The 25,797-nt window shown below is 44.3% G+C and overlaps 1 protein-coding gene and 1 long non-coding RNA gene across 2 annotated transcripts in view; one reads left to right on the forward strand and one right to left on the reverse strand.

Annotated features, from left to right (window-relative positions):
• The window catches only part of LOC100979830 (uncharacterized), a 101,681-nt gene that overhangs the window by 49,093 nt on the left and 26,791 nt on the right, over nucleotides 1-25,797 (reverse strand). The window contains exons 5-9 of the long non-coding RNA XR_010110666.1: nucleotides 14,477-14,635; nucleotides 12,814-12,893; nucleotides 9,344-11,647; nucleotides 2,555-8,032; nucleotides 1,635-1,686 (exon numbers count right to left, since the gene is read on the reverse strand). This is a non-coding gene — a long non-coding RNA (uncharacterized LOC100979830). The remainder of the gene's footprint in view (nucleotides 1-1,634; nucleotides 1,687-2,554; nucleotides 8,033-9,343; nucleotides 11,648-12,813; nucleotides 12,894-14,476; nucleotides 14,636-25,797) is intronic.
• Nucleotides 1,121-11,946, forward strand: FLG (filaggrin). Its single transcript, XM_034935666.3, has 2 exons — nucleotides 1,121-1,273; nucleotides 1,846-11,946. Exons 1-2 carry the CDS (start codon nucleotides 1,136-1,138, stop codon nucleotides 11,944-11,946), a joined length of 10,239 nt encoding a protein of 3,412 aa, XP_034791557.3. The 5' UTR covers nucleotides 1,121-1,135.

The raw sequence follows: 25,797 nt of genomic DNA on the forward strand, positions 1-25,797 counted from the left end.
TGTAATTTTTTAAATTCAATCTTTACAATCTATATTTTAACTGGCAAGATCTGGTCTATTTTACATGTATTGTAATTAGTAATAATAAAATTATTTGTAATTCTATTAATTTATTTTATGCTTTCTGTTTACCCTTCTTTTTCTATGCTTCTTATTTTCTTCTTTCCTGGCTTCTGTTGAATTATTAAAGTTTCTTAATTCCCCTTTTTCATCTCTAATGGTTTAGAAATTATAAATTCTATTATTTTAGTAAATACCCATAAACTTACCCAAATACATATATCACTTAACCACAGCAAAATTCATTAATATCTAATTCCTCTTACCAAACAAACCAAGGTCCAAAAATGTTTTAGTTGTGACTGCTACAGTAATCTCCTTCACATTGTTTTCTACAGTATTTTAGTTTCACCTGGTTTTGTAAGTCCTAATAAAGTTATAATTCTTTATATAATACACGCTTAGATTTATTGACATGCTTACTAATTTCTTCACCAATGAGATAAACTGAACATTCCTTAAATGGCAAAATGAAACCCAGTCAGAAAAACCTTTCTCTTTAAATATTGAAGAGCTATTAAATCCATCCTATACAATGAAATATTATAAACTTCATGAAATGTTTAAAAAACAAATAAAAAATTGAATGAACTTTCATTGAGTATCTTGTCATATGGCTAACTGGCTTTCAGAGAATTGTGTCTTAGCAAATTAATCATTTATTAAGTTAGCTTTTGGGGAAGTAATTTTCAGTAAATTTGTATAAGTAAATTTTACTGCTTAAAACCAGTCAGCCTTTCTAAATTCTTGTTGCTAGCAATGGCAAGATCAGCAAGAGGGATGATCTTACCTAGAGCACACTGAGGTCTGTGAGACTAAGTCCAGCTGTAAGTGGGCACAAGGCCAAAAAATGGGCAATTTTATTTAAGTCAGGAAAACTCTATTCATTTGTTTTATGTAGATGGTAGAGAAAAGTTTCTCATGTCCATCTTCCATTCTTAAAGATGGATTACTTAGAGGAAAATGTAGGTTTAAAATGTGGAAAATGATTGTAATAATATAACCTAGAAAAAAAGATGTATAAAAAAAGTGCGTTTTCATTTCTTCTTTCTAGGTTCACATTTATTGCCAAAAGATGTCTACTCTCCTGGAAAACATCTTTGCCATAATTAATCTTTTCAAGCAATATTCAAAAAAAGATAAAAACACTGACACATTGAGTAAAAAAGAGCTGAAGGAACTTCTGGAAAAGGAATTTCGGCAAATCCTGAAGGTAAGAGTCTCTGACAAGACCAAAGATAGAGCATTTGTTTTTCTCATCAATAATCTAAGCAAGGGTTATTTTGAGCTCTTTGTGAACTATTTCTCTTAAAATAGGAAAAGAGTTAATCTTGTCTCAAAAGAGATAGATTTTATTTTCTTCCCCTATACCTGGATGTATATTATAAACATAAAGACACCCTCAGAGAAAAAAATATAAATATTTAAAAATTAATGTAAATTAGTTCTTAGTATTTTGGTATTTATAATATTCTCCCAAACATCAACATTACTAAGGGGATTTTTGTTAAAGACAACTAAGTAATGAATTATATATACTTCTGACTTTTAAAATAAGAAAAAGAGTCACTTACCCCATCAAATCTTGACACCTTACTAGTCTACATCTTTGTTCACATATAACACCTGAATGAGGATGAGACAAAAAAGTCTTAAAAAAACAAAAAGATTTTGTCCCACTTTTTAATACTCAAAGATCAGGTTCCTTAAATTAACTTTGAATTAATTGGCTGATAATGTGATTCTGTCTGATGCAGTCTCCCTCTGTGACTTCCCTCTGTACAGAATCCAGATGACCCAGATATGGTTGATGTCTTCATGGATCACTTGGATATAGACCACAACAAGAAAATTGACTTCACTGAGTTTCTTCTGATGGTATTCAAGTTGGCTCAAGCATATTATGAGTCTACCAGAAAAGAGAATTTACCGATATCAGGACACAAGCACAGAAAGCACAGTCATCATGATAAACATGAAGATAATAAACAGGAAGAAAACAAAGAAAACAGAAAAAGACCCTCAAGTCTGGAAAGAAGAAACAATAGAAAAGGGAATAAGGGAAGATCCAAGAGCCCAAGAGAAACAGGGGGGAAAAGGCATGAATCTAGTTCTGAAAAAAAAGAAAGAAAAGGATATTCACCTACTCATAGAGAAGAAGAATATGGAAAAAACCATCATAACTCAAGTAAAAAACAGAAAAACAAGACTGAAAATACTAGATTAGAAGACAATAGGAAGAGGCTAAGTGAAAGACTTGAAGAGAAAGAAGACAATGAAGAAGGAGGATATGATTATGAAAATACAGGAAGAATGACTCAAAAATGGATACAATCAGGCCATATTGCCACATATTACACAATCCAGGATGAAGCCTATGACACCACTGATAATCTATTAGAAGAAAACAAAATATATGAAAGATCAAGGTCATCTGATGACAAATCATCATCTCAAGTGAACAGGTTAAGACATGAAAATACAAGCCAGGTACCATTGCAGGAGTCCAGGACAAGAAAGCGTAGGGGATCCAGAGTTAGCCAGGACAGGGACAGTGAGGGACACTCAGAAGACTCTGAGAGGCACTCTGGGTCGGCTTCCAGAAACCATCCTGGATCTGCGCGGCAGCAGTCAAGAGATGGCTCCAGACACCCCAGGTCCCATGATGAAGACAGAGCCAGTCATGGGCACTCTGCAGACAGCTCCAGACAATCAGGCACTCGTCACGCAGAGACTTCCTCTCGTGGACAGACTGCATCATCCCATGAACAGGCAAGATCAAGTCCAGGAGAAAGACATGGATCCCGCCACCAGCAGTCAGCAGACAGCTCCAGACACTCAGCCACTGGGCGCGGGCAAGCTTCATCTGCAGTCAGCGATCGTGGACACCGGGGGTCTAGCGGTAGTCAGGCCAGTGACAGTGAGGGACATTCAGAAAACTCAGACACACAATCAGTGTCAGGCCACGGAAAGGCTGGGCCGAGACAGCAGAGCCACCAAGAGTCCGCACGTGGCCGGTCAGGGGAACGGTCTGGACATTCAGGGTCTTTCCTCTACCAGGTGAGCACTCATGAACAGTCTGACTCTGCCCATGGGCGGACCGGGACCAGCACTGGAGGAAGACAAGGATCCCGCCACGAGCAGGCACGAGACAGCTCCAGGCACTCAGCGTCCCAAGAGGGTCAGGACACCATTCGTGGACACCCGGGGTCAAGGAGAGGAGGAAGACAGGGATCCTACCACGAGCAATCGGTAGATAGGTCTGGACACTCAGGGTCCCATCACAGCCACACCACATCCCAGGGAAGGTCTGATGCCTCCCGTGGGCAGTCAGGATCCAGAAGTGCAAGCAGAACAACACGTAATGAGGAACAATCAGGAGACGGCTCCAGGCACTCAGGGTCACGTCACCATGAAGCTTCCACTCATGCCGACATCTCTAGACACTCACAGGCAGGCCAGGGACAATCAGAGGGGTCCAGGACAAGCAGGCGCCAGGGATCCAGTGTTAGCCAGGACAGTGACAGTGAGGGACACTCAGAAGACTCTGAGAGGTGGTCTGGGTCTGCTTCCAGAAACCATCGTGGATCTGCTCAGGAGCAGTCACGAGATGGCTCCAGACACCCCAGGTCCCATCACGAAGACAGAGCCGGTCACGGGCACTCTGCAGACAGCTCCAGACAATCAGGAACTCGTCACGCAGAGACTTCCTCTGGTGGACAGGCTGCGTCATCCCATGAACAGGCAAGATTAAGTCCAGGAGAAAGACATGGATCCCGCCACCAGCAGTCAGCAGACAGCTCCAGACACTCAGGCATTCGGCGCGGACAAGCTTCATCTGCAGTCAGAGACAGTGGACACCGAGGGTCCAGTGGTAGTCAGGCCAGTGACAGTGAGGGACATTCAGAAGAGTCAGACACACAGTCAGTGTCAGGCCATGGACAGGATGGGCCCCATCAGCAGAGCCACCAAGAGTCTGCACGTGACTGGTCAGGGGGAAGGTCTGGACGTTCAGGGTCTTTCCTCTACCAGGTGAGCACTCATGAACAGTCTGAGTCCGCCCATGGGCGGACCACGACCAGCACTGGACGAAGACAAGGATCCCACCACGAGCAGGCACGAGACAGCTCCAGGCACTCAGCGTCCCAAGAGGGTCAGGACACCATTCGTGGACACCCGGGGTCAAGCAGAGGAGGAAGGCAGGGATCCCACCATGAGCAATCGGTAGATAGATCTGGACACTCAGTGTCCCATCACAGCCACACCACATCCCAGGGAAGGTCTGATGCCTCCCGTGGGCAGTCAGGATCCAGAAGTGCAAGCAGACAAACTCGTAACAATGAACAATCAGGAGACGGCTCCAGGCACTCAGGGTCACGTCACCATGAAGCTGCCTCTCGGGCTGACAGCTCTAGACACTCACAGGTGGGACAGGAACAATCATCGGGGTCCAGAACAAGCAGGCACCAGGGATCCAGTGTTAGCCAGGACAGTGACAGTGAGAGACACTCAGACGACTCCGAGAGGTTGTCTGGGTCTGCTTCCAGAAACCATCATGGATCTTCTCGGGAGCAGTCAAGAGATGGCTCCAGACACCCCAGCTCCCATCAAGAAGACAGAGCCGGTCACGGGCACTCTGCAGACAGCTCCAGACAATCAGGCACTCGTCACACAGAGTCTTCCTCTCGTGGACAGGCTGTGTCATCCCATGAACAGGCAAGATCAAGTCCAGGAGAAAGACATGGATCCCGCCACCAGCAGTCAGCAGACAGCTCCAGACACTCAGGCATTGGGCACGGACAAGCTTCATCTGCCGTCAGAGACAGTGGACACCGAGGGTCCAGTGGTAGTCAGGCCATTGACAGTGAGGGACATTCAGAAGACTCAGACACACAGTCAGTGTCATCCCACGGACAAGCTGGGCCCCATCAGCAGAGCCACAAAGAGTCCGCACGTGGCCAGTCAGGGGAAAGCTCTGGACGTTCAGGGTCTTTCCTCTACCAGGTGAGCTCTCATGAACAGTCTGAGTCCACATACGGACAGACTGCACCCAGCACTGGAGGAAGACAAGGATCCCGCCATGAGCAGGCACGAAACAGCTCTAGGCACTCAGCATCCCAAGACGGTCAGGACACCATTCGTGGACACCCGGGGTCAAGCAGAGGAGGAAGGCAGGGATCCTACCACGAGCAATCAGTAGATAGGTCTGGACACTCAGGGTACCATCACAGCCACACCACACCCCAGGGAAGGTCTGATGCCTCCCATGGGCAGTCAGGACCCAGAAGTGCAAGCAGGCAAACAAGAAATGAGGAACAATCAGGAGACGGCTCCAGGCACTCAGGGTCACGTCACCATGAACCTTCCACTCGGGCCAGCAGCTCTAGACACTCACAGGTGGGCCAGGGAGAATCAGCGGTGTCCAAGACAAGCAGGCGCCAGGGATCCAGTGTTAGTCAGGACAGGGACAGTGAGGGACACTCAGAAGACTCTGAGAGGCAGTCTGAGTCTGCTTCCAGAAACCATTATGGATCTGCTCGGGAGCAGTCAAGACATGGCTCCAGGAACCCCAGGTCCCATCAAGAAGATAGAGCCAGTCATGGGCACTCTGCAGAGAGCTCTAGACAATCAGGCACTCATCACGCAGAGACTTCCTCTCATGGACAGGCTGCATCATCCCAGGAACAGGCAAGGTCAAGTCGAGGAGAAAGACATGGATCCCGCCACCAGCAGTCAGCAGACAGCTCCACAGACTCAGGCACTGGGGGCAGACAAGCTTCATCTGTAGTCGGAGACAGTGGAAACCGAGGGTCCAGTGGTAGTCAGGCCAGTGACAGCGAGGGACACTCAGAAGACTCAGACACACAGTCAGTGTCAGCCCACGGACAGGCTGGGCCCCGTCAGCAGAGCCACCAAGAGTCCACACGTGGCCAGTCAGGGGAAAGGTCTGGACGTTCAGGGTCTTTCCTCTACCAGGTGAGCACTCATGAACAGTCTGAGTCCGCCCATGGATGGACAGGGCCCAGCACTGGAGGAAGACAAAGATCCCGCCACGAGCAGGCACGAGACAGCTCCAGGCACTCAGCATCCCAAGAGAGTCAGGACATCATTCCTGCACAACCTGGGTCAAGCAGAGGAGGAAGGCAGGGATCCCACTACGAGCAATCGGTAGATAGGTCTGGACACTCAGGGTCTCATCACAGCCACACCACGTCCCAGGAAAGGTCTAATGCCTCCCATGGGCAGTCAGGATCCAGAAGTGCCAGCAGACAAACACGTAACGAGGAACAATCAGGAGACGGCTCCAGGCACTCAGGGTCGCGTCACCATGAAGCTTCCTCTCGGGCCGACAGCTCTAGACACTCGCAGGTGGGTCAGGGACAATCATCAGGGCCCAGGACAAGCAGGAACCAGGGATCCAGTGTTAGCCAGGACAGTGACAGTCAGGGACACTCAGAAGACTCTGAGAAGTGGTCTGGGTCTGCTTCCAGAAACCATCATGGATCTGCTTGGGAGCAGTCAAGAGATGGCTCCAGACACCCTGGGTCCCATCAAGAAGACAGAGCCGGTCACGGGCACTCTGCAGACAGCTCCAGACAATCAGGCACTCATCACACAGAGTCTTCCTCTCGTGGACAGGCTGCATCATCCCATGAACAGGCAAGATCAAGTGCAGGAGAGAGACATGGATCCCACCACCAGCAGTCAGCAGACAGCTCCAGACACTCAGGCATTGGGCATGGACAAGCTTCATCTGCAGTCAGAGACAGTGGACACCGAGGGTCCAGTGGTAGTCAGGCCACTGACAGTGAGGGACATTCAGAAGACTCAGACACACAGTCACTGTCAGCCCACGGACAGGCTGGGCCCCATCAGCAGAGCCACCAAGAGTCCACACGTGGCCGGTCAGCGGAAAGGTCTGGACGTTCAGGGTCTTTCCTCTACCAGGTGAGCACTCATGAACAGTCTGAGTCTGCCCATGGACGGACCGGGACCAGCACTGGAGGAAGACAAAGATCCCGCCACGAGCAGGCACGAGACAGCTCCAGGCACTCAGTGTCCCAAGAGGGTCAGGACACCATTCATGGACACGCGGGGTCAAGCAGTGGAGGAAGGCAGGGATCCCACTATGAGCAATTGGTAGATAGGTCTGGACACTCAGGGTCTCATCACAGCCACACCACATCCCAGGGAAGGTCTGATGCCTACCATGGGCAGTCAGGATCCAGAAGTGCAAGTAGACAAACTCGTAACGATGAACAGTCAGGAGACGGCTTCAGGCACTCAGGGTCGCGTCACCATGAAGCTTCCTCTCGGGCCGACAGCTCTAGACACTCGCAGGTGGGCCAGGGACAATCAGAGGGGCCCAGGACAAGTAGGCACCGGGAATCCAGTGTTAGCCAGGACAGTGACAGTGAGGGACACTCAGAAGACTCTGAGAGGTGGTCTGGGTCTGCTTCCAGAAACCATCATGGATCTGCTCGGGAGCAGTCAAGAGATGGCTCCAGACACCCCAGGTCCCATCACGAAGACAGAGCTGGTCATGGGCACTCTGCAGACAGCTCCAGACAATCAGGCACTCGTCACACACAGACTTCCTCTGGTGGACAGGCTGCGTCATCCCATGAACAGGCAAGATCAAGTGCAGGAGAAAGACATGGATCCCGCCACCAGCAGTCAGCAGACAGCTCCAGACACTCAGGCATTGGGCACGGACAAGCTTCATCTGCAGTCAGAGACAGTGGACACCGAGGGTACAGTGGTAGTCAGGCCAGTGACAGTGAGGGACATTCAGAAGACTCAGACACACAGTCAGTGTCAGCCCACGGACAGGCTGGGTCCCATCAGCAGAGCCACCAAGAGTCCGCACGTGGCCGGTCAGGGGAAAGGTCTGGACGTACAGGATCTTTCCTCTACCAGGTGAGCACTCATGAACAGTCTGAATCCTCCCATGGATGGACAGGGCCCAGCACTAGAGGAAGACAAGGATCCCGCCATGAGCAGGCACAAGACAGCTCCAGGCACTCAGCATCCCAAGACGGTCAGGACACCATTCGTGGACACCCGGGGCCAAGCAGAGGAGGAAGGCAGGGGTACCACCACGAGCAATCGGTAGATAGCTCTGGACACTCAGGGTCCCATCACAGCCACATCACATCCCAGGGAAGCTCTCATGCCTCCCATGGGCAGTCAGGATCCAGAAGTGCAAGCAGAACAACACGTAATGACGAACAATCAGGAGACGGCTCCAGGCACTCAGGGTCGCGTCACCATGAAGCTTCCACTCATGCCGACATCTCTAGACACTCACAGGCAGGCCAGGGACAATCAGAGGGGTCCAGGACAAGCAGACGCCAGGGATCCAGTGTTAGCCAGGACAGTGACAGTGAGGGACATTCAGAAGACTCTGAGAGGTGGTCTGGGTCTGCTTCCAGAAACCATCGTGGATCTGCTCAGGAGCAGTCACGAGATGGCTCCAGACACCCCAGGTCCCATCACGAAGACAGAGCCGGTCACGGGCACTCTGCAGACAGCTCCAGACAATCAGGCACTCATCACGCAGAGAATTCCTCTGGTGGACAGGCTGCATCATCCCGTGAACAGGCAAGATCAAGTCCAGGAGAGAGACACGGATCCCGCCACCAGCAGTCAGCAGACAGCTCCAGACACTCAGGCATTCGGCGCGGACAAGCTTCATCTGCAGTCAGAGACAGTGGACACTGGGGGTCCAGTGGTAGTCAGGCCAGTGATAGTGAGGGACATTCAGAAGACTCAGACACACAGTCAGTGTCAGCCCATGGACAGGCTGGGCCCCATCAGCAGAGCCACCAAGAGTCTGCACATGACCGGTCAGGGGGAAGGTCTGGACGTTCAGGGTCTTTCCTCTACCAGGTGAGCACTCATGAACAGTCTGAGTCCACCCATGGGCGGACCGGTACCAGCACTGGAGGAAGACAAGGATCCCACCACGAGCAGGCACGAGACAGCTCCAGGCACTCAGCGTCCCAAGAGGGTCAGGACACCATTCATGCACACCCGGGGTCAAGAAGAGGAGGAAGGCAGAGATCCCACCACGAGCAATCGGTAGATACGTCTGGACACTCAGGGTCCCATCACAGCCACACCACATCCCAGGGAAGGTCTGATGCCTCCCATGGGCAGTCAGGATCCAGAAGTGCAAGCAGACAAACTCGTAATGACGAACAATCAGGAGACGGCTCCAGGCACTCAGGGTCGCATCACCATGAAGCTTTCACTCAGGCGGACAGCTCTAGACACTCACAGTCCGGCCAGGGCGAATCAGCGGGGTCCAGGAGAAGCAGGCGCCAGGGATCCAGTGTTAGCCAGGACAGTGACAGTCAGGGACACTCAGAAGACTCTGAGAGGTGGTCTGGGTCTGCTTCCAGAAACCAACATGGATCTGCTCGGGAGCAGTCAAGAGATGGCTCCAGACACCCTGGGTCCCATCAAGAAGACAGAGCCGGTCACGGGCACTCTGCAGACAGCTCCAGACAATCAGGCACTCGTCACACAGAGTCTTCCTCTCGTGGACAGGCTGCGTCATCCCATGAACAGGCAAGATCAAGTGCAGGAGAAAGACATGGATCCCGCCACCAGCTCCAGTCAGCAGACAGCTCCAGACACTCAGGCATTGGGCATGGACAAGCTTCATCTGCAGTCAGAGACAGTGGACACCGAGGGTCCAGTGGTAGTCAGGCCAGTGACAGTGAGGGACATTCAGAAAACTCAGACACACAGTCAGTGTCAGCCCAGGGACAAGCTGGGCCCCATCAGCGGAGCCACAAAGAGTCCGCACGTGGCCAGTCAGGGGAAAGCTCTGGACGTTCAGGGTCTTTCCTCTACCACGTGAGCACTCATGAACAGCCTGAGTCCACCCATGGACAGTCTGCGCCCAGCACTGGAGGAAGACAAGGATCCCACCATGATCAGGCACAAGACAGCTCCAGGCACTCAGCATCCCAAGAGGGTCAGGACACCATTCGTGGACACCCGGGGCCAAGCAGAGGAGGAAGACAGGGGTCCCACCACAAGCAATCGGTAGATAGGTCTGGACACTCAGGGTCCCATCACAGCCACACCACATCCCAGGGAAGGTCTAATGCCTCCCGTGGGCAGTCAGGATCCAGAAGTGCAAGCAGACAAACACATGACAAGGAACAATCAGGAGACGGCTCTAGGCACTCAGGGTCGCGTCATCATGAAGCTTCCTCTTGGGCCGACAGCTCTAGACACTCACAGGCAGGCCAGGGACAATCAGAGGGGTCCAGGACAAGCAGGCGCCAGGGATCCAGTGTTAGCCAGGACAGTGACAGTGAGGGACACTCAGAAGACTCTGAGAGGCGGTCTGGGTCTGCTTCCAGAAACCATCGTGGATCTGCTCAGGAGCAGTCAAGAGATGGCTCCAGACACCCCAGGTCCCATCACGAAGACAGAGCCGGTCACGGGCACTCTGCAGACAGCTCCAGACAATCAGGCACTCATCACGCAGAGAATTCCTCTGGTGGACAGGCTGCATCATCCCATGAACAGGCAAGATCAAGTGCAGGAGAGAGACATGGATCCCACCACCAGCAGTCAGCAGACAGCTCCAGACACTCAGGCATTGGGCACGGACAAGCTTCATCTGCAGTCAGAGACAGTGGACACCGAGGGTCCAGTGGTAGTCAGGCCACTGACAGTGAGGGACATTCAGAAGACTCAGACACACAGTCAGTGTCAGCCCATGGACAGGCTGGGCCCCATCAGCAGAGCCACCAAGAGTCCACACGTGGCCGGTCAGCAGAAAGGTCTGGACGTTCAGGGTCTTTCCTCTACCAGGTGAGCACTCATGAACAGTCTGAGTCTGCCCATGGACGGACTGGGCCCAGCACTGGAGGAAGACAAGGATCCCGCCACGAGCAGGCACGAGACAGCTCCAGGCACTCAGCGTCCCAAGAGGGTCAGGACACCATTCGTGGACACCCGGGGTCAAGGAGAGGAGGAAGACAGGGATCCTACCACGAGCAATCAGTAGATAGGTCTGGACACTCAGGGTCCCATCACAGCCACACCACATCCCAGGGAAGGTCTGATGCCTCCCATGGGCAGTCAGGATCCAGAAGTGCAAGCAGACAAACACGTAACGAGCAACAGTCAGGAGACGGCTCCAGGCACTCAGGGTCGCGTCACCATGAAGCTTCCACTCAGGCTGACAGCTCTAGACACTCACAGTCCGGCCAGGGCGAATCAGCGGGGTCCAGGAGAAGCAGGCGCCAGGGATCCAGTATTAGCCAGGACAGTGACAGTGAGGCATACCCAGAGGACTCTGAGAGGCGATCTGAGTCTGCTTCCAGAAACCGTCATGGATCTTCTCGGGAGCAGTCAAGAGATGGCTCCAGACACCCCGGATCCTCTCACCGTGATACAACCAGACATGTACAGTCTTCACCTGTACAGTCAGACTCTAGTACCGCTAAGGAACATGGTCACTTTAGTAGTCTTTCACAAGATTCTGCGTATCGCTCAGGAATACAGTCACGTGGCAGTCCTCACAGTTCTAGTTCTTATCATTATCAGTCTGAGGGCACTGAAAGGCAAAAAGGTCAATCAGGTTTAGTTTGGAGACATGGCAGCTATGGTAGTGCAGATTATGATTATGGTGAATCCGGGTTTAGACACTCTCAGCACGGAAGTGTTAGTTACAATTCCAATCCTGTTGTTTTCAAGGAAAGATCTGATATCTGTAAAGCAAGTGCATTTGGTAAAGATCATCCAAGGTATCATGCAACGTATATTAATAAGGACCCAGGTTTATGTGGCCATTCTAGTGATATATCGAAACAACTGGGATTTAGTCAGTCACAGAGATACTATTACTATGAGTAAGAAATTAATGGCAAAGGAATTAATCCAAGAATACAAGAATGAAGCAAGTTCACTTTCAATCAAGAAACTTCATAATACTTTCAGGGAAGTTATCTTTTCCTGTCGATCTGTTTAAAATATGCTATAGTATTTCATTAGTTTGGTGGTAGTTTATTTTTATTGTGTAATGATCTTTAAATGCTATATTTCAGAGATATTAAATGGAAGAAATCAATATCATGGAGAGCTAACTTTAGAAAACTAGCTGGAGTATTTTAGGAGATTCTGGGTCAAGTAATGTTTTATGTTTTTGAAAGTTTAAGTTTTAGACACTCTCCAAATTTCTAAATTAATCTTTTTCAGAAATATCGAAGGAGCCAAAAATATAAAACAGTTCTGTATACCAAAGTGGCTATATCAACATCAGGGCTAGCACATCTTTCTCTATTATCCTTCTATTGGAATTCTAGTATTCTGTATTCAAAAAAATCATCTTGGACATAATTAATATTTTAGTAAGCTGCATCTAAATTAAAAATAAACTATTCATCATATAATACTGTTTGTCTCTTGTATTCTTATTTGTCATAAACACAAATTCCATACTTCCCCATGGCCAGAATTAGATGTCTTCTATATCACTGGAAAGCTATATGACCATAGAGCAGATACATTACATTCAAAATAACAAGTAATTAATAATGAAACACAAAATTTAATCAAGGCCTATATTTTTCTCCAACATAATCACTGTCCCACAATCACATGCAGGAAAAAAAAAAACATGCTCTGCTCAATCATGAATATCACTATTATTAATATGGAATTATCAACTTAGGTGGTGATTAAGCCATGTCAAAGGCAGATCACGAAACAGGAATTACTGACCATAGATCCTTCTTCCAAAGACACTAGGAGATGCTTTGCAATGTAGACTAGTTGGAGCAGAGAAGTTGTGCTGATATATCCTGAAAAAGGGAAAAGAATTAAAAAGAAGTGTCCTCCTGACCTGGAAGGAAAATATTTGTATCTTTATAATTTAAGCAAGTAGATGAAAATGCTGAAAAAAGAATAGTAAAAATATGAATGAAGTTCTACCAGTAGAAGGAATATGCTTCTGTAAGAATCCTACCCAAATTTTCATTCCCATAATATCAGACTAGAAGTGATATGTAGGCTAGTGATCACATTTTGCAGATGAGTCTATTACACAAATAATCTACACCAAAGTAGCACTTAGATCTCAAGTCTCCAAATCTGCTTTTAGTGGTTTTATAAAAGCACTTCCAAAAAGCTGCCTTTACTGAACTTACACTTGAGTAAACCAAGATAAAGTGACACTGATTGTCAAAGTTACAATAATACCCAATAGGTGCAGGGACTGAATGAAAAGCAACAAACAAGCTCATTTTTCTAATTAGCCTCAAACAATAGTCTATATGTGTTCTCCACAAGCCACTTGAAGATGGCATTTCCTTCCCACCAGTGTCATGCCTCCCTGCTTGAAGTGTTGTCCCCAAATGCCCCTACAAAGCTGCAAACTCCATAAGATATCATACCTTCAGACCTCATTGAACTTCCACAGACATACCTAGAGAGGATGCCTTTGTCCATTTCTCTGATACACTTTGCTACCTTGCCCCCAGTCTCACAACCAGCTTATGTGGCTACCTCCTGTAGCTCCTGTCTAAAGAAGCCAGGCATAACTAACTGGCTAAGAAAACAATATATAATGAGGAAACAGTGCAGACCTAGTCTAACTATGGGAGAGGTACTGACAGAAGGACAGACAGACCTTAAAGTAGTTTTAGCCAGACGTTTAGAGAGCTAAATTCTCAAGTTTTCTGAAGAACCCATAAACAACTGAAACTGTTTTCTTTCATATCCCTGCTCACTCAAGGATAAAATTACCAGATGCTCCTTTTTGTTGAGAGAAAATCAGTTTACCCAAAAAGATGCCAACAAGATTCACTTGGAACATCAATTTTTCTCTGTCCTCTCTCCTTCCTTTATAAAATTTGTTTTTTACTTTTTCCTTAACTTGTTCGACCAATTCTCTCACATATAAGTCAACAATTTTCCTGCAAGATAACTACAGGTTTCTAAGTTTTTCTTTGGGACAATCGTTTTTAAAATTTTTGTGGGTACATAGTAGGTATACATATATTTATGGGATACATGAGATATTTTGATACAGACATACAGTGTATGATAATCATATCAAAATAAATGAGGTATCCATCACCTCAAGCATTCATCATTTGTGTTACATGCAATCCAATTATACTATTTTACTTATTTTTAAATGTACAATAAATTAGTCGACTGCAGTTGCCCTGTTGTGCTATCAAATACTAAATCTTATTCACTCTATTTAACTATATTTTTGTACCCATTAACCATCTCCACTTACCCCCTACCTTTCATTACCCTTCCCAGCCTCTGGTAACCATCATTCTACTTTCTATCTCCTTGAGTTCAATTGTTTTAATTTTTAGATCTCACAAATGAATGAGAACACGTGAAGATTATCTTTCTCTGCCTCACTTACTTTACTTAATATGATGTCCTCCAGTTCCATCCATGTTGTTGCAAATTACAGGATCTCATTCTTTTCTATCACTCCATTGTGTGTAGGTACACTTTCTTTATCCATTCATCTCTTAATGGACACTTAGGTTGCTTCCAAATTTGGCTATTGTGAATACTGCTGCAATAAACATTGGAGTGCAGATATCTCTTCATTATAACGACTTACTTTCTTTTGGGTATGTACCTAGCAGTGGGATTACTGGATCATATAGTAGCTCTATTTTTAGTTTTTTGAGAAACTTTCATGCTGTTCTCCACAGTAGTTGTAATTTACATTCCCACCAAAAGTGTACTACTGTTCCCTTTTCTCTACATCCTTGCCTTTTTTTGTTATTTCCTGCTTTTGGATAAAAGCTATTTTAACTCAGTGAGATGATATCTCATTACATTTTTGATGTGCCTTTCTAAGATGATCAATGATAGTAAGCACATTTTCATATACTTGTTTGCCATGTGTATGTCTTCTTTTGACAAATGCCTGTTCAGATATCTTGCCCTTACACACCCACCAACAGCATACTACTGTTCCCTTTTCTCTACATCCTTGCCTTTTGTTACTTCCAGCTTCTGGATAAAAGTTATTTTAAGTTAGATGATATATTATCATATTTTTTATTTGGATTTGATTTGCATCTGATGATCAATGATGGTAAGCACCTTTTCATATATCTGTTTGCCATTTGTATGTCTTCTTTTGAGAAACGCCTGTTCAGATCTTTTGCTCATATTTAAATTGGATTATTAGATTGTTTTTCATATTAAGTTGTCTAAGCTATTTACTTATTCTAGTTATTAATGCCTTATCAGATGGAGAGTACAAATATTTTCTTCCATTCTGTGGTTTGCCTCTTAACTTTGTTGATTGTTTCCTTTGTGCTGCAGAAGCTTTTTACTTGATGTGATCCCATTTATTCACTTTTGCTTCAGTTGTTTGTGCTTAGGGTATTACTTAAGAAATCTTTGCCCAGAAATCTTTCTTTTTTTTCTTTATTTATAATACTTCAAGTTTTAGGGTACATGTGCACAACGTGCAGTTTTGTTACATATGTATACATGTGCCATGTTGGTGTGCTGCACCCATTAACTCATCATTTACATTAGGTGTATCTCCTAATGTTATTGCTCCCCCTTACCACCACCCCACAACAAGCCCCAGTGTGTGATGTTCCCCTTCCTGTGTCCAAGTATTCTCATTGTTCAATTCCCACCTATGAGTGAGAACATGTGGTGTTTGGTTTTTTGTTCTTGTGATAGTTTGCTCAGAATGATGGTTTCCAGCTTCATCCATGTCCCTACAAAGGATATGAACACATCGTTTTTAATGGCTGCATAGTATTCCATGGTGTATATGTGCCACATTTTCTTAATCCAATCTATCATTGTTGGACATTTGGGTTGGCTGCAAGTCTTTGCTATTGTGAATAGTGCCGCAATAAATATACGTGTGCATGTGTCTTTATAGCAGCATGATTTATAATCCTTTCGGTATATACCCAGTAATGCGATGGCTGGGTCAAATGGTATTTCTAGTTCTAGATTGCTGAGGAATCGCCACACGGTCTTCCACAATCACTGAACTAGTTTACAGTCCCACCAACAGTGTAAAAGTGTTCCTATTACTCCACATCCTCTCCAGCACCTGTTGTTTCCTGACTTTTTAATGATCGCCATTCTAACTGCTGTGAGATGGTATCTCATTGTGGTTTTGATTTGCATTTCTCTCATGGTCAGTGATGATGAGCATTTTTTCATGTGTTTTTTGGCTGCATAAATGTCCTCTTTTGAGAAGTGTCTGTTCATATCCTTCACCCACTTGTTGATGGGGTTGTTTGTTTTTTCTTGTAAATTTGTTTGAGTTCTTTGTAGATTCTGGATATTAGCCCTTTGTCAGATGAGTAGGTTGAAAAAAAATTCTCCGTTCTGTAGGTTGGCTGTTCACTCTGATGGTGGTTCCTTTTGCTGTGCAGAAGCTCTTTAGTTTAATTAGATCCCATTTCTCAATTTTGGCTTTTCTTGCCATTGCTATTGGTGTTTTAGACATGAAGTCCTTGCCCATGCCTATGTCCTGAATGGTATTGCCTAGGTTTCCTCTAGGGTTTTTATAGTTTTAGGTCGAACATGTAAGTCTTTAATCCATCTTGAATTAATTTTTGTATAAGGTGTAAGGAAAGGATCCGGTTTCACCTTTCTACATATCGCTAGCCAGTTTTCCCAGCACCATTTATTAAATAGGAAATCCTTTCCCCATTGCTTGTTTTTGTCACGTTTGTCAATGATCAGATGGTTGTAGATGTGTGGTATTATTTCTAAGGGATCTGTCCTGTTCCATTGGTCTATATCTCTGATTGGGTAACAGCATCATGCTGTTTTGGTTACTGTAGCCTTGTAGTATAGTTTGAAGTCAGGTAGCGTAATGCCTCCAGCTTTGTTCTTTTGGCTTAGGATTGACTTGGCGATGTGGGCTCCTTTTTGGTTCCATATGAACGTTAAAGTAGTTTTTTCCAATTCTGTGAAGAAAGTCATTGGTAGGTTGATGGGGATGGCATTGAATCTATAAATTACCTTGGGCAGTATGGCCATTTTCACGATATTCATTCTTCCTACCCATGAGCATGCAATGTTCTTCCATTTCTTTGTATCCTCTTTCATTTCACTGAGCAGTGGTTTGTAGTTCTCCTTGAAGAGGTCCTTCACATCCCTTGTAAGTTGGATTTCTAGGTATTTCATTCTCTTTGAAGCAACTGTGAATGGGAGTTCACTCATGATTTGGCTCTCTGTTTATCTGTTATTGGTGTATAAGGGTGCTTGTGATTTTTGCACATTGATTTTGTATCCTGAGAAATTACTGAAGCAGCTTTTCAGCTTAAGGATATTTTTGGCTGAGACGATGGGGTTTTCTAGATATACAATCATGTCATCTACAAATAGGGACAATTCAACTTCCTCTTTTCCTACTTGAACACGTTTATTTCTTTCTCCTGCCTGATTGCCCTGGCCAGAACTTCCAACACTATGTTGAATAGGAGTGGTGAGACAGGTCATCCCTCTCTTGTGCCAGTTTTCAAAGAGAATGCTTCCAGTTTTTGTCCATTCAGTATGATATTGGCTGTGGGTTTCTCATAGATAGCTCTTATTATTGTGATCAAGTGGGCTTCATCCCTGGGATGCAAGGCTGGTTCAACATATGAAAATCAATAAACGTAATCCAGCATATAAACAGAACCAAAGTCAAAAACCACATGATTATCTCAATAGATGTAGACAAGGCCTTTGACAAAATTCAACAACCCTTCATGCTAAAAACTCTCAATAAATTAGGTATTGATGGGATATATCTCAAAATAAAAAGAACTATCTGTGACAAACCCACAGCCAATATCATACTGAATGGACAAAAACTGGAAGCATTCTCTTTGAAAACTGGCACAAGACAGGGATGCCCTCTCTCACCACTCCTATTCAACATAGTGTTGGAAGTTCTGGCCAGAGCAATAAGGCAGGAGAAGGAAATAAAGGGGATTCAGTTCGGAAAAGAGAAAGGCAAATTGTCCCTGTTTGCAGATGATATGATTGTATATCTAGAAAACCCGATCATCTCAGCCCAAAATCTCCTTAAGCTGATAAGCAACTTCAGCAAAATCTCAGGATACAAAATCAATGTGCAAAAATCACAAGCATTCTTATACACCAATAACAGATAAACAGAGAGCCAAATCATGAGTCAAACCCCATTCACAATTGCTTCAAAGAGAATAAAATACCTAGGAATCCAACTTACAAGGGATGTGAAGGACCTCTTCAAGGAAAACTACAAACCACTGCTCAATGTAATAAAAGAGGATACAAACAAATGGAAGAACATTCCATGTTCATGGGTAGGAAGAATGAATATCATGAAAATGGCCATACTGCCCAAGGTAATTTACAGATTCAATGCCATCCCCATCAAGCTACCAATGACTTTCTTCACAGAATTGGAAAAAACTACTATAAAGTCCATATGGAACCAAAAAAGAGCCCACATCACCAAGTCAATCCTAAGCCAAAAGAACAAAGCTGGAGGCATCATGCTACCTGACTTCAAACTATACTACAAGGCTACAGTAACCAAAACAGCATGGTACTGGTACCAAAACAGAGATATAGACCAACGGAACAGAACAGAGTCCTCAGAAATAATACCACACATCTACAACCATCTGATCTTTGACAAACATGACAAAAACAAGCAATGGGGAAAGGATTCCCTATTTAATAAATGGTGCTGGGAAAAATGGCTAGCCATATGTAGAAAGCTGAAACCAGATCCCTTCCTTACATCTTATACAAAAATTAATTCAAGATGGATGAAAGACTTACATGTTAGACCAAAAACCATAAAAACCCTAGAAGAAAACCCAGGTAATACCATTCAGGACATAGGCATGGGCAAGGACTTCAGGTCTAAAACAGCAAAAGCAATGGCAACAAAAGCCAAAATTGAGAAATGGGATCTAATTAAACTAAAGAGCTTCTGCACAGCAAAAGAAACCACCATCAGAGTGAACAGGCAACCTACAGAATGGAGAAAATTTTTTCAACCTACTCATCTGACAAAGGGCTAATATCCAGCATCTACAAAGAACTCAAACAAATTTACACGGAAAAAAACGAACAACCCCATCAACAAGTGGGTGAAGGATATGAACAGACACTTCTCAAAAGAAGACATTTATGCAGCCAAAAAACACATGAAAAAATGCTCATCATCACTGGCCATCAGAGAAATGCAAATCAAAACCACAATGAGATACCATCTCACACCAGTTAGAATGGCAATCATTAAAAAGTCAGGAAACAACAGGTGCTGGAGAGGATGTGGAGAAATAGGAACACTTTTACATTGTTGGTGGGACCGTAAACTAGTTCAACCATTGTGGAAGTCGGTGTGGCGATTCCTCAGGGATCTAGAACTAGAAATACCATTTGACCCAGCCATCGCATTACTGGGTATATACCCAAAGGATTATAAATCATGCTTCTATAAAGACACATGCACACATATGTTTATTGCAGCACTATTCACAATAGCAAAGACTTGGAACCAACCCAAATGTCCATCAATGATAGACTGGATTAAGAAAATGTGGCATATATACACCATGGAATACTATGCAGCTATAAGAAATGATGAGTTCATGTCCTTTGTAGGGACATAGATGAAGCTGGAAACCATCATTGTCAGCAAAGTATCTCATGGACAAAAAACCAAACACCGCATGTTCTCACTCATAGGTGGGAATTGAACAATGAGAACAGATGGACACAGGAAGGGGAACATCACACACCGGGGACGGTTGTGGGGTGGGGCGAGGGGGGAGGGACAGCATTAGGAGATATACCTAATGCTAAATAATGAGTTAATGGGTGCACCACACCAACATGGCACATGTATACATATATAACAAACCTACCCATTGTGCACATGTACCCTAAAACTTAAAGTATGACAATAATTTAAAAAACGCAGTCCAAACTTTGTTTCATGCACAAAATTTTTAAAAATATTATATAAAATTACCTTCAAGCTATGCATAAAATGTATATATGCAACATACATGAATTCCATGTTAGACTTGGGTCTTATCCCCAGGATATCTCATGTATATGCAAATGTTTTAAAACCAAAATTATCCAAAATCTGAAACACTTTTGGTCCCAAGCATTTTGGATAAGGGATACTCAGTGTGTAAAAGGCAAGTGAAGCATATAGTGAGGACTTAATGTTTCTTTAACAAATAAACCATGTCCTCCAAGTCTTATATTCCTCACAACAGATACTGGGCTAAGAATACAGGATGTGTTAAATTTAAGGGCCAAAAATGTTTTGTTTTATTGATACAATCTCTTTATTTTCTTTGAATAAAATGTAAAAATATTTAAAAATGTATATTTATATAAAGTATATATATTTTATATAAAATGTAAATATTTATACTTTACATGAACTATATATATTTATACTTTACATAAACTATATATATTTATACTTTAAGTTCTGGGATACATGTGTAGAACGTGCAGGTTTGTTACACAGGTATCAGTCTGTGTCTATTAACTGGGGCAATTAGCCCATTTACATTTAAGGTTAATATTGTTATGTGTGAATTTGATCCTGTCATCATGATGCTAGCTAGTTATTTTGCACATTAGTTGATGCAGTTGCTTCATAGTGTCGTTGGTCTTTATATTTTGGTATGTTTTTGCAGTAGCTGGAACCAATTTTTCCTTTCCATATTTCCATATTCCCATTGTCTTTCCTTCAGGAGCTCTTGTAAGGCAGGCCTGGTGTTGACAAAATCGCTCAACATTTGCTTGTCAGTAAAGGATTTTATTTCTCCTTCCCGTATGAAGCTTAGATTGGCTGGATATGAAATTCTGGTTTGAAAATTCTTTCCTTTAAGAATGTGGAATATTGGCCCCCTCTCTCTTCTGGCTTCTGGGTTTCTGAGGAGAGATCCACTATTAGTCTGATGGGCTTCCCTTTGTAGGTAACCTGACCCTTCTCTCTGGCTGCCCCTAACATTTTTTTCTTCATTTCAACCTCTGTGAATCTGATGATTATGTGTCTTGGGGTTGCTCTTCTTGAGGAGAATCTTAATGGTGTTCTCTGTATTTCCTGAATTTGAATGTTGGCCTGTCTTGCTAGGTTGGGGAAGTTCTCCTGGATAATATCCTGAAGTGTGTTTTCCAACTTGGTTCCGTTCTCCCCGTCACTTTCAGGTACACCAATCAATCATAGGTTTGGTCTTTTCACATAGTCCCATGTCTCTTAGAGGTTTTGTTCATTCCTTTTCATTCTTTTTTCTCTAATCTTGTCTTCATGCTTTATTTCATTCAGTTTATCTTCAATTTCTGATATCCTTTCTTCTGCTTGATCAATTTGGCTATTGATACTTGTGTATGCTTCACAAAGTTCTCACGCTGTGTTTTTCAGCTCCGTTAGGTCAATTATGTTGTTCTCTAAACTAGTTATTCTAGTTAGCAGTTCCTGTAACCTTTGTCAAGGTTCTTAGCTTCCTTGTATTGGGTTAGAACATGCTCCTTTAGCTCGGAGGAGTTTGTTATTACCCACCTTCCGAAGCCTACTTCTGTCAATTCATCAAATTCATTCTGTGTCCAGTTTTGTGTCCTTGCTGGCAAGGAGTTGTGATCCTTTGGAGGAGAAAAGGCATTCTGGTTTTAGGAATTTTCAGCATTTTTGAGCTGATTTTTCCTCATCTTCATGGATTTATCTACCTTTGATCTTTGATGTTGAAGACCTTTGGATGGGGTTTTTGCACGGGCGTCCTTTTTGTTGATGTTAATGTTATTGCTTTCTGTTTGTTAGTTTTCCTTCTAACAGTCAAGCCCCTCTTCTGCAGGTCTGTTAGAGATTGCTGGAGGTCCACTACAGACACTGTTTGCCTGGATATCCCCAGCAGAGGCTACAGAACAGCAAAGATTGCTGCCTGCCCCTTCCTCTTGAAGGTTTGTTCCAGAGGGGCACCTGCGAGATGCCAGCCAGAGCCCTCCTGTATGAGATATGTGTTGATCCCTGCTGGGAGGTGTCTCCAGTCAGGAGGCATGAGGGTCAGGGAACTACTTGAGGAGGCAGTCTGTCCCTTAGCAGAGCTCAAGTCCTGTGCTGGGAGATCTGCTGCTCTCTTCAGAGCCAGCAGGCAGCAATGTTTAAGTCTGCTGAAGCTGCGCCCACAGCCGCCCCTTCACCCAGGTGCTCTGTCTCAGGGAGAAGGGAGTTTTATCTATAAGCCCCTGACTGGGTCTGCTGCCTTTCTTTCAGATATGCCCTGCCCAGTGAGGAGGAATGTAGAGAGGCAGTCTGGCCACAGCGGCTTTGCCATGCTGCAGTTAGTCTTGCCAAGTCCGAAATTCCTGGCAGCTTTGTTTATACTGTGAGGGGAAAACCACCTATTCAAGCCTCAGTAATGGCAGGTGCCCTTCCCCCAATGAAGTCGTATCATCCAAGGTCGACTTCAGACTGCTGTGCTGACAGCAAGAATTTCAAGCGAGTGGATCTTAGCTTGCTGGGCTCCATAGGGGTGCCACCAGTTGAGCAAGACCACTTGGCTCCCTGGCTTCAGTCCCCTTTCCAGGGGAGTGAACAGTTCTGTTTTGCTGGGGTTCCAGGTACCACTGGGGTATGGAAAAAAAATCTCCTGCAGCTAGCTCAGTGTCTGCCCAAACAGCCGCCCAGTTTTGTGCTTGAAACCCAGGGCCCTAGCTGTACAGGCACCCGAGGGAATCTCCTGGTCTGTGGGATGTAAAAACTATGGGAAAAGTGTAGTATCTGGGCCACAGAGCACAGTCCCTCATGACTTCCCTTGGCTAGGGGAGGAAGTTCTCCAGCCCCTTGTGCTTCCTGGGTGAGGCAATGCCTCCTGCTCCCCCTCCATGGGCTGTACCCACTGTCTAACCAATCCCAATGAGAGGAACCAGGTACCTCTGTTGGAAATGCAGAAATCACCTGCCTTCTGCATTGGTCTCACTGGGAGCTGCAGACCCGAGCTGTTCTTCTTCAGCCATCTTGCCCGCTCATCTCTAAAATTACCTTCTTGATTACTTTTTTTTCCGTAAATATTAGCTGCTTTTCCATTTATTTAGATCTTTTATCTCTTTCAAAAAAAATTTTAACTTTACAGTGGATAAATCTTAAAATTCTTTTGTTTTGCTGTTGTTGTTGTTTACTTTTATTTTAGATACAGGGGTACATTTGCATGTTTGTTATATAGGCAAATTTGAGAATATGTAGTATTTGGTATTCCTGGTCCTGTGTTAGTTTGCTTACAATAATGGCCTCCAACTCCCTCCATGTTGCTACAAAAGACATAATATTGTTCTTTTACATGGCTGTGTAGCATACCATGCTGTACATGCATCACATTTTCTTTATCTAGTCTACCGTTGGTGGACATCTAGGTTGATTCCATATATCTGCAATTGTGAATAGTGCTGCAACAAACATATGCATGCATGTGTCTTTATGGCAGAATGATTTCTATTCCTTTGGATATGTATGAATCCATTATTACATTGCTATAAAGAAATACCTGAGACTGGGTGATTTATAAAGAAAAGAAGTTTAATTGATTCATAGTTCTGCAGGGCAACATAGGAAGCATGATTCTGCCATCTGTTCAGCTTCTGAAGAGGCCTCAGGAAACTTACATTCATGGGAGACGACAAAGGGGGAGCAAGGCATCTTACATAGCAGGAGAAAAACAAGATAGAGAAGGGGAGGTGCTACACACTTTTAAACAAGCACATTGCACAATAACTCACTCTCTATCATGAGAACAGCACCAAGAAGATGGTGCTAAACCATTCACAAAGCATAAACTCTCATGATCCAATCACCTCACACCAGACCCCAACTCCAACACTGGGAATTAAAATCAAACATGAGATTTGGGCAGGGACAGAGATTCAAACCATATCAGGGTATATATCTAATAATAGGATTGCTGGCAATAGAAGAAGAGGGAATCTTCCCTAACTCATTTTATGAGGCCAGCATCATCCGGATACCAAAGCCTGGCAGAGACACAACAACAAAAGAGAATTTTAGACCAATATCCCTGATGAACACTGATGCAAAAATCCTCAATAAAATACTGGCAAACTCAACCCAGCAGCACATCAAAAAGCTTATCCACCATGATCAAGTGGGCTTCGTCCCTGGGTCACAAGGCTTCTTCAACATACGAAAATCAATAAACGTAATCAAGCATATAAACAGAACCAAAGACAAAAACCACATGATTATCTCAATAGATGCAGAAAAGACCTTTGACAAAATTCAACAGCCCTTCATGCTAAAAACTCTCAATAAATTAGGTATTGATGGGACGTATCTCAAAATAATAAGAGCTATCTATGACAAACCCACAGCCAATATCATACTGAATGGACAAAAACTGGAAGCGTTCTCTTTGAAAACTGGCACAAGACAGAGATGCCCTCTCTCACCACTCCTATTCAACATAGTGTTGGAAGTTCTGGCCAGGGCAATCAGGCAGGAGAAAGAAATAAAGGGCATTCAATTAGGAAAAGAGAAAGCCAAATTGTCCCTGTTTGCAGATGACATGATTGTATATTTAGAAAACCCCATCGTCTCAGCCCAAAGTCTCCTTAAGCTGATAGGCAACTTCAGCAAAGTCTCAGGATACAAAATCAATGTGCAAAAATCACAAGCATTCTTATACACCAATAACAGACAAACAGTCGAATCATGAGTGAACTCCCATTCACAATTGCTTCAAAGAGAATAAAATACCTAGGAATCCAACTAACAAGGGATGTGAAGGACCTCTTCAAGGAGAAATACAAACCACTGCTCAGTGAAATAAAAGAGGATACAAACAAATGGAAGAACATTCCATGCTCATGGGTAGGAGGAATCAATATCATGAAAATGGCCATACTGCCCAAGGTAATCTACAGATTCAATGCCATCCCCATCAAGCTGCCAATGACTTTCTTCACAGAATTGGAAAAAACTACTTTAAAGTTCATATGGAACCAAAAAAGAACCTGCATTGCCAAGACAATACTAAGCAAAAAGAACAAAGCTGGAGGCATCATGCTACCTGACTTCAAACTATACTACAAGGCTACAGTAACCAAAACAGCATGGTACTGGTACCAAAACAGAGATATAGACCAATAGAACAGAACAGAATCCTCAGAAATAAGACCACACATCTATAACCATCTGATCTTTGACAAACCTGACAAAAATAAGCACTGGGGAAAGGACTGCCTATTTAATAAATGGTGCTGGGAAAACTGGCTAGCCATATGTAGAAAGCTGAAACCGGATCCCTTCCTTACACCTTATACAAAAATTAATTCCGATGGATTAAAGACTTAAATGTTAGACCCAAAACCATAAAAACCCTAGAAGAAAACCCAGGCAATACCATTCAGGACATAGGCATGGGCAAGGACTTCATGTCTAAAACAGCAAAAGCAAAGGGAACAAAAGCCAAAATTGACAAATGGGATCTAATTAAACTAAAGCGCTTCTGCACAGGAAAAGAAACTACCATCAGAGTGAATAGGCAACCTATAGAATGGGAGAAAATTTTTGCAACCTACTCATCTGACAAAGGGCTAATATCCAGAATCTACAAAGAACTCAAACAAATTTACAAGAAAAAAACAATCAACCCCATCAAAAAGCAGACGAAGTATATGAACAGACACTTCTCAAAAGAAGACATTTATGCAGCCAAAAAA

This window comes from Pan paniscus, chromosome 1, assembly GCF_029289425.2.
Source record: "Pan paniscus chromosome 1, NHGRI_mPanPan1-v2.0_pri, whole genome shotgun sequence".
Classification (NCBI taxonomy): Eukaryota; Metazoa; Chordata; class Mammalia; order Primates; family Hominidae; genus Pan; species Pan paniscus.

Bases quoted from the DNA above. Each gene is read 5' to 3' on its own strand.
- FLG (XM_034935666.3), top strand. From the start codon at position 1,136: ATGTCTACTCTCCTGGAAAACATCTTTGCCATAATTAATCTTTTCAAG. The intron at 1,274-1,845 runs GTAAGAGTCTCT...CCCTCTGTACAG, and splicing joins AATTTCGGCAAATCCTGAAG to AATCCAGATGACCCAGATAT.